This window comes from Siphateles boraxobius, unplaced genomic scaffold (assembly GCF_051911475.1).
Source record: "Siphateles boraxobius isolate OS27281-9 unplaced genomic scaffold, OSU_SipBor_1 198, whole genome shotgun sequence".
Lineage (NCBI taxonomy): Eukaryota > Metazoa > Chordata > Actinopteri > Cypriniformes > Leuciscidae > Siphateles > Siphateles boraxobius.
This window is the reverse complement of record NW_027508808.1, coordinates 1,691,788-1,702,500: the sequence shown is the minus strand read 5'-3', so window position 1 is coordinate 1,702,500 and position 10,713 is coordinate 1,691,788. Positions and strand designations below refer to the sequence as shown.

At 38.9% G+C, this 10,713-nt stretch overlaps 1 protein-coding gene across 2 annotated transcripts in view; it reads left to right on the top strand.

The window, feature by feature from the left end:
* Positions 1–10,713, top strand: part of cd276 (CD276 molecule) — a 149,237-nt gene that overhangs the window by 108,077 nt on the left and 30,447 nt on the right. For both annotated transcript variants that reach the window (XM_077235574.1, XM_077235575.1), the window contains exon 6: positions 7,874–7,927. In XM_077235574.1, the coding sequence (XP_077091689.1) occupies positions 7,874–7,927 (54 nt within the window). The remainder of the gene's footprint in view (positions 1–7,873; positions 7,928–10,713) is intronic.

The window sequence follows — 10,713 nt, the reverse complement described above, 5'->3', positions numbered from 1 at the left end:
TATGTAACAAATAATTGGATTTAATAGTTTGAATAATATTTATTATATTCATATAAATTAGTTGTTTTCAAATAATAAATACTTGTAATATTTATTTATTTATTTATATGCATAGAATAAATAAGTATTTTTAATAGATTTATACACATATATATTTATTATACAGTATCATGGTTATTATTGTTAACTATAACCATAAAAACAACCATTATTTGAAATAAAATTAATGTTTAATTAAAATAAACTCTAGAAAAATGTTTAGACTTATCTTATTTCAACTAGTTGCCAAGGCATCATTTGTAATTTCCAATTTAGTTTGAATTAAAATACTGAAACAAGTTGAATAAACTAAAACTAAAATGTAATAAAAATTACCCATTCCATCATCCCATCATTCCATCATTAAATCATCCCATCATTACATCATCCAATCCCATCATTCCATCATTAAATCATCCCATCATTCCATCATCCCATCATTCCATCATCACATTATCCCATCATTCCATCATCCCATCATTACATCATCCCATTATTCCATCATTAAATCATCCCATCATTACATCATCCCATCCCATCATTCTATCATTAAATCATCCCATCATTACATCATCACATCATCCCATCCCATCATTAAATCATCCCATCATCCCATCATTACATCATCCCATCATTAAATCATCCCATCATTCCATCATCACATTATCCCATCATACCATCATTACATCATCCCATCATTAAATCATCCCATCATTCCATCATCACATTATCCCATCATCCCATCATTACATCATCCCATCATTCCATCATCACATTATCCCATCATCACATCATCCCATCATTCCATCATCACATCATCCCATTATTCCATCATCCCAGCATTCCATCATCCCAGCATTCCATCATCCCATCATCCCATCATCACATTATCCCATCATTCCATCATCCCATCATTCCATCATCCCATCATTACATCATCCCATCATTACATCATCCCATCATTCCATCATCCCATCATCACATTGTCCCATCATTACATCATCACATCATCCCATCATTCCATCATCCCATCATTCCATCATCCCATCATTCCATCATCCCATTATCACATTATCCCTTCATTACATTATCCCATCATCCCATCATTCCATCATCCCATCATTCCATCATCCCATCATTCCATCATCCCAGCATTCCATCATCATATTATCCCTTCATCACATCATCCCGTCATCACATCATTCCATCATCCCATCATACCATCATTCCATCATCCCATCATCACATTATCCCATCATTCCATCATCCCATCATCACATTATCCCATAATCACATCATCCCATCATCACATCATCCCATCATCACATCATCCCAACATCCCATCATTCCACCATCCCATCATTCCATCATCCCATCATCACATCATCCCATCATTACATTATCCCTTCATCACATCATCCCATCATTCCATCATCACATCATCCCATCATTCCATCATCACATTATCCCTTCATCACATTATCCCATCATCACATCATCCCATCATCACATCATCACATCATCCCATCATTCCATCATCACATCATCCCATCATTCCATCATCACATTATCCCTTCATCACATCATCCCATCACATCATTCCATCATCCCATCATTCCATCATCCCAGCATTCCATCATCACATTATCCCTTCATCACATCATCCCATCAACACATCATTCCATCATCCCATCATTCCATCATCCCATCATCACATTATCCCATCATTCCATCCTTCCATCATCCCATCATCACATTATCCCATCATCCCATCATCACATTATCCCATCATCACATCATCCCATCATTCCATCATCCCATCATTCCATCATCCCATCATCACATTATCCCTTCATCACATCATCCCATCATCACATCATTCCATCATCATATCATTCCATGATCCCATCATTCCATCCTCCCATCATCACATTATTCCATCATCCCATCCCATCATCCTATCATCCTATCATTCCATCATCACATCATCCCATCATTCCATCATCCCATCATCACATCATCCCATCATCACATTATCCCATCATTCCATCATCCCATCATCACATTATCCCATCATTCCATCATCCCATCATCACATCATCCCATCATTGTCATCCCATCATCCCATCATTACGTCATTCCATCATCCCATCCCATCATCCTATCATCCCATCATTCCATCATCCCATTATTCCATCATCCCATCATCACATCATCACATTGTCCCATCATCCCATCATCACATCATCCCATCATTCCATCATCCCATCATCCCATCATCACATCATCCCATCATTATGTCATTCCATCATCCCATCATTACGTCATTCCATCATCCCATCATTCCATCATCCCAGCATTCCATCATCACATCATTCCATCATTCCATCATCACATTATTCCATCATCCCATCCCATCATCCTATCTTCCCATCATTCCATCATCCCATCATTCCATCATCCCATCATCACATCATCCCATCATTCTATCATCCCATCATTACATCATTCAGTGTTTCCCCTAGGATTCTTTTTTTTGGGGGGGGGGGGTGTACTGCTAGTGTTGCGGAGCGGGCGTGTTACGGATACGTGGTGTAATTTTTTTGCAATCAAAAAGCATGTCTAATTAATTGAAATCATGTATTATGAATCATTAAACAATACTTTTTTTTAAAATATATGAAAAAAAATGTCACACTAATTAATTCTGCGCTAATTCACACTAACACTAATTCTGTGTTGTGTTTTTTCTGGTAATAAAATGAAGACATAAAACAAAAATTGTATCATTTAACATCAATTTTAATCATGTGAAATTAAATAAACTTTTTGTCAAATAACTTGCTGCACAATGAGCTTTACTGTTAAAATTAAAACATGGATTATTCCTTAAAAATTTCAGTTTTGATGATAATTTATTTGGATTAGTGTTAGTGTATTATTACATTGGGACATATCTAAATTCTAATGTACAACAGTAATATATTTCTGTCAAGTTAAACCGAACTTTTATTTTGACGGGTTGCCGTGAAGACCTTTTGAGTTTCTGTGTGTTTATGTCATGATGATAGTTGTTCTCAAATGAAGCGGTTAAATGATCACGAAGTAGGGTTGGGAACATACTGTCTATGGTTGGGAATCGTAAGAAATTTTTCGGTTCCGATTCCGGTTCCGCCAAACGATTCCGGTTCCGGTTCCCATTCAATAAAAATTATTAAAACTAATACAAATAGTAGTACGGGGAAAATACACAATCCTTTTTGTGTTTTATTTCTGATAGGCCCTACTTGTCAAATGAGTTTAACAGACTGGCAATGTCAACAAATGCAACATATTATTTAGCAATATTTATTTCTGAAGGAAAATAAAAAATGTTGCATTCTCAAGGATAATTTGGGACCTCTCCTATATCTTATTGTATATCCAGCAGTGGAATACCCTCTCAGAAGGGGTAGAATATGCTTGAACACACATGTAAGATCCAGACAGGTGAAACATAATATTTTTTAAATCGGTTTGAATGATTGATTTCTGTGAAACTTCACTTGTTTCCTTACTGGATTAAAGTGCTCTAGCAGTTAATAAACAGAAATGCATGCGTCTTGCGGAAGAACATTGCAGCCGGAGCTACTTCTCTATGTTTATGTCAATGACGCGAGTGAGTCACGCAGGCACTGGGCTACTCCGCAGCAGTGCCGAACCGACCAGTGTAAAGTAGTCTGAGTCTAAACGCTTATTACAGCCTTACCGTAGTGATTCAGGATAAGACAAAAACACGTTTTGAAAAAAGGCATTCATGATGTAATCGCTCATTATATACATTTTGTAAATTCTGAAGCGAATTTTCGTTATTTGAAGCGACTTTCAAAAGGTGATTAACTGTTTTAACATCAGTGTTTATTCTCGAACTATAAACTTTTATCTCAGTACTTCTGTGATCATTTGAATATTTTTAACACAGAAATATCGATACTGTGTTGTTGAAAAGACAGAAAGTAAAGCTAACGTTAGATGTTTCATGTCAGCGACAGCGCAAACAGATTTGAATGTCCCGGTGTGAAGTTTTTGTCATTTAGGAATAAGATCGCGTGGGTGTTTGAATCGAGATCGTTTAAAGATTAATGGTGCAGCTCTACTGTCTTATTCTCTCTCTCTGCGTTGATATCTGACGCAATTTTTTTTAACTTGTTATACGAATAGCGCGAGGGACAGTGCATTCATTACAATTTTAATATTTATGTGGTGAGACGTCGCTATTAAAGGATAAGCTCCCAGCACTTCGTCCACACATCGCATCAGAACCAAAAACACTACCGGTTCTGCATAAGAACCGGTTCTCGGTTCCCAACCCTATTACGAAGTGACTTTCAGAGTGGATCTAGAGCCTGGAGAGGAAGTTCATGCGTTTGTGTCTTCATATAGGCCAAAAAATAGCGCAAGCGTCACACGTGCTTCAGTGTGTGTGTGTGTGTGTGTGTGTGTGGTAAATGAAACTGCGCGTCGGCGGCACCATTCATTCACACAGAACATGCAGGATTCGTATTTAAATAGTCTTTGTGTTTTAATATTCACACACACTAGTCTACATCGCGATTTGATTTCAAGTGTACTGAACTGCTTTCTATTTTTTCCTCAAATTTACAAATTCCGTGAAATTCCGCGTTATACACTAAATTCCTTTTTTATGACTGGATTTCGTCAGCATTTTAGGGGGGGGCGGGGGGTCGTTTGGTAGGGGAAAACAATGGTAGGGGAAACACTGTCATTCCATTATCACATCATCCCATCATTCCATCATCCCATCATCCCATCATTACTTCAGTCCATCATCCCATCATTATGTCATTCCATCATCCCATCATTCTATCATCCCAGCATTCCATCATTCCATCATCCCATCACCTCATCCCATCATTACGTCATTCCATCATCCCATCATTACGTCATTCCATCATCCCATCATTCCATCATCCCAGCATTCCATCATCCCATCATCACATCATTCCATCATCCCATCATCACATTATCCCATCATTCCATCATCCCATTATCACATCATCACATCATCCCATCATCCCATCATTCCATCATCCCATCATCCCATCATTCCATCATCCCATCATCCCATCATTCCATCATCCCATCATTCCATCATCACATCATCCCATCATTCCATCATCCCAGCATTCCATCATACCATAATCACATCATTCCATCATTTCATCATCCCATCATCACATTATTCCATCATCCCATCCCATCATCCTATCATCCCATCATTCCATCATCACATCATCCCATCATCCCATGATCCCATCATCCCATCATTCTATCATCACATCATCCCATCATCACATTATCCCATCATCACATCATCCCATCATTCCACCATCCCAGCCTTCACATTATCCCATCATCACATCATCCCATCATTCCATCATCCCATCCCATCCTTCCATCATCCCATCATCACATCATCCCATCATCACATTATCCCATCATTCCATCATCCCATCATCACATTATCCCATCATTCCATCATCCCATCATCACATCATCACATCATCCCATCATTGTCATCCCATCATCCCATCATTACGTCATTCCATCATCCCATCCCATCATCCTATCATCCCATCATTCCATCATCCCATTATTCCATCATCCCATCATCACATCATCACATTGTCCCATCATCCCATCATCACATCATCCCATCATTCCATCATCCCATCATCACATCATCCCATCATTATGTCATTCCATCATCCCATCATTACGTCATTCCATCATCCCATCATTCCATCATTCCAGCATTCCATCATCACATCATTCCATCATTCCATCATCACATTATTCCATCATCCCATCCCATCATCCTATCTTCCCATCATTCCATCATCCCATCATTCCATCATCCCATCATCACATCATCCCATCATTCTATCATCCCATCATTACATCATTCCATTATCACATCATCCCATCATTCCATCATCCCATCATCCCATCATTACGTCAGTCCATCATCCCATCATTACGTCATTCCATCATCCCATCATTCTATCATCCCAGCATTCCATCATTCCATCATCCCATCACCTCATCCCATCATTACGTCATTCCATCATCCCATCATTACGTCATTCCATCATCCCATCATTCCATCATCCCAGCATTCCATCATCCCATCATCACATCATTCCATCATCCCATCATCACATTATCCCATCATTCCATCATCCCATTATCACATCATCACATCATCCCATCATTCCATCATCCCATCATCCCATCATTCCATCATCCCATCATCCCATCATTCCATCATCCCATCATTCCATCATCACATCATCCCATCTTTCCATCATCCCAGCATTCCATCATACCATAATCACATCATTCCATCATCCCATCATCACATTATTCCATCATCCCATCCCATCATCCTATCATCCCATCATTCCATCATCACATCATCCCATCATCCCATGATCACATCATCCCATCATTCTATCATCACATCATCCCATCATCACATTATCCCATCATCACATCATCCCATCATTCCACCATCCCAGCCTTCACATTATCCCATCATCACATCATCCCATCATTCCATCATCCCATCCCATCCTTCCATCATCCCATCATCACATTATCCCATCATCACATCATCCCATCATTCCATCATCACATCATTCTATCATCCCATCATTCCGTCATCCCATCCCATCATCCTGTCATCCCATCATTACATCATCACATTATCCCATCATCACATCATCCCATCATCACATCATCCCATCATTCTATCATCCCATCACATCATCCCTTCATCACATCATCACATTATCCCATCATCCCATCATCCCATCATCACATCATCCCATCATCACATCATCCCATCATCACATCATCCCATCATCACATCATTCTATCATCCTATCATCACATTATCCCATCATCTCATCCTCCCATCATCACATCATCACATCATCTCATCCTCCCATCATCACATCATTCCATCATCCCATCATTCCATCATTCCATCATCCCATCATCACATTATCCCATCATCACATTATCCCATCATCACATCATCCCATCATCCAATCATCCCATCTTTCCATCATCCCATCATCACATTATCCCATCATCACATCATTCCATCATCCCATCATCCCATCCACTATCATCCCATCATCACATCATCCCATCATTCCATCATTTCATCATCCCATTATTTCCTTGCGGTTTGAGAGTGTTGGAGGAGCTTGACATGGAGTCCCATCATCCTATCGGTTTTTGTCTTCTTATGGCTACATGATGTGTTTGTCAGCACTGAAGTAGCTTTGTACTGGTTAGTTGTGTGACGAGAAAGAAGTGGGGACGCCATGCTAAAACACGTGATAAACCAGCCTAAGAATGTTAGCTGGTCTGCCATCTGGCTCAAGCTGGTTTGTTAGTTTCAGGGGTCAGACTGGGAGACCAGCTGAGATCAGCATAAACTTTTGTTTTCATCTTTGACTTCTGGACTGTGAAGAAAGGCATCGCAGCTACTTTATATTTGAGCGTGTGTGTGTGTGTGTGTGTGTGTGTGTGTGTGTGTGAACTCACATCTATTTTAGAGTAGACTACATCTCATAAAGCTTGATCTTAAAACATGGAATTTCCTCTGCAAGGTTGAATGTTTCATATTTTCAGATGTTCATGAACTGTGTTTTTCCTCAGTGTGTGTGAAGGCATGACTGTGCATAATGTGACAGCTGAAACTGCATATGTATTTGGGGACCATAAACTCATTCCTTCTGATCTGTTTTTCTCTTTACAGAAGAAGAAGCCAAAGAACTTGAAGAAGCCAAAGAATTAGAAGAAGCCAACTCAGGTCAGTTGCCAGTTGCAATTTATTGTATAATAAGTGCTGTATAAATAGACGTGACATGACTGCAGTGCTGAATTGCAGAACTGATGCAAACATCCACATCACTGTGATTACATGCTTTCTGAACTGCTGTTTTCTGTCATTTTGTTTATTTTGTTATTAAGAGGAAAGAGCAGCACATATAAACAGTATCTCGCTGCAAAGGTGTTTCAAAACTCTTTTTACCCCTAAGCGAAGAACGAAAACCAACTTGACTGCGATCATATCAGGACCTCAAAAGTCTTCACTGTGAAAAGTAGAAGTATAGTATCAAAAATGCAATACATTTATTAAACTCACATAAATGGGACAGTTTCTACCATTTTAAACACATTTCCTTGGTGGATATCTCTTCTATTAATGCTAGCTATTCTGGGCTCTGGCTCCACAGTAAAAAAAGAGTCATGGTTCAATCTCTTAATGACCCTAAATGGCGTTGTAGTAATTATGATATTTAATGCAACTGTGAAACGAATGTGAAGAGTGCAATAATAGGACTCTAGAACTAAATAGATTTGATCTCGTTCAGCTTAAATCCATCTTTAGTTCTTATGATCTTTTTTTCGTGATCTGTAGTTCTCTGAAAATGAATCTCGGTGAGAATTCATGAGCGTTTGTGGCTAAATCGACACGGCTGTCAGGTAGAACGAGCCCCGTCTCTCGCCTCAGGTGAAGGCCAGAGTAAACGCTGGCAGAGTCCAGGTTCTGCTCCCCCTGTGGCTTTAATGTCATTAAAGATTCATTTGACTCCTTTAGTCTGATTGAATTATTCAGCCTGGCCATGAGCAGTAGAGTTAATACTATGAGATTTTAATAAGCAGGCAGGTGAAGAGGGTCAGAGAGAAAGAGAGAGCGAGCGATGTGTCCGCGATAATGGGGGTCTCATGAATATTTCACATGTGATGAGTGTCAGATGTGTGTGTGGATGACTTGACGTGATGCTGACGGTGGGAATCCTTCAACGCTGTAAACTGACTGCTTTTGTGTCAGCAGCTTTTAATTTGACTCATTTGGCTTGATTGGTCCGTTAGTCCCGTCTGTTGATGGAGACAGTGAGAGAAAGAGTCGATACTGAACAAAACTACATTTAATACTTAATACGACAGATGCCTGCATTTAATAATTAATATATTCACATTGCAAGATATTGTCAGGTAGTTGTTGGCATGCCTACTTTTGATATTTAATAAACCTCATTACCACATCCAACCTGGCATCACATTTGCCTAAATGTTTTTGGCTGTGTTTGCCAGTAATAAGGAGCGGTATAGAGATCAGGGTTATTATTGTACACTAAAACTGTAAAAAAAAAATGTTAATGGTAATTTAAATGAACATTAAAGCTACAATATGTAAGAATTTTGCATTACAATATCCCATAATCTCAAGGCCAGAGTTATATATTTTGTTAAGTTGATTACTTACAATATCCCAAATGTTTCCAACTATTTTTAAATCATGAGAAAATTGTGATTTTAACCAGGGAAACGGGGGTTACAGCAGGGGGAGCTGGGAGTCGCCAGTCAATTGCGTCATATCCGAGTTACCCTCGGTTTCCGCTCGTAATGCGTGGAGTTCTTGACAAATGCGGAAGTTGTAGTTGTAGCGTCTATCAAGCTACAAACGTTAGCCTGTTTCGTGCAGTCGTTACGGAACACAGTTATTCTTTACCGATTGCAGCTGGTTCTGTCGACAAAGCATGCTTTATTTTATATTTCCCAAATGTAGCATTCGTTAATAGTTATGTTTATGTAAGGGAAGTATTATTGCTTTAGATTTGTGTTTAGTTTATTGACATTGTTTATCACGTCTGATGTTTATGGCCATGTAAATAAATATAGCATGTGTTATACATAAAGATTAATCAGTATTTTGCCAAATGATGTGGGTATGTTCGAATGTACTTTTACAACAATTGTTTAGAACACGTAAAACTGCACAGCATTATCACAATAATGAATTCGACATACAGTAACATCTATGATAACCAATTTAGTATTAAACCTTACTTTTCTTGCGGTTAATTCATTTTAATGAAATAAAAGTGTGATGAGGTTCAAGAGTCATGAAGGAAGAAGATAGGGGTCTGCGTGACTGGGACTTGTACTTTATTAAAATAAAACAAAACAAACAAAAGTCGCACAACGCGCTTTCACCGTGGCAACCGCGACGGCACAAAACAGTTCAAAAATGAGAGCTCGGATCCACCGGTTTTCTTTCTCTGCGTCAAATTTTCTCTCCAGTCTCTCTCTCGTTCCAGCGCGCGGCTTATAAGCGGTCTCTCCACGCCGATCACTGCAATAAGACACAGGTGTTCGTCATTTGCACTTGACCTACTTCCCGCTCGTCTCTTCTCTCTCCCATTACATACCACGCTGAACCACGCCACCCTCGCCACAAAAAGGATTTCATTTAAAAAAAAAAAAAAAATCTCATCCATGAATATGATTTTCCGATTCCCGTCTGACTGATTTACATCCACGGTGGAGTTTAAAACGACAGTTCCCATCATTCCACGCTCCTTCACATCGTCATCAAGCTACGCCGTTGTTGATTGGAATGTAGCGCCCTCTAGTGGCAAACAACTCTTGCATATTGTACCTTTAAATGAAATAAAAGAAAATATAAAAAAAAATTAATCTTATTTTATTTCAGGTAGTTGCCAATGCAAGATTTATGTACTAAAATAACTAAAACTGAAATAAAACTATCATAGCAAAGAACGCAAGAGAAGTTCTGCACAGTGTGTA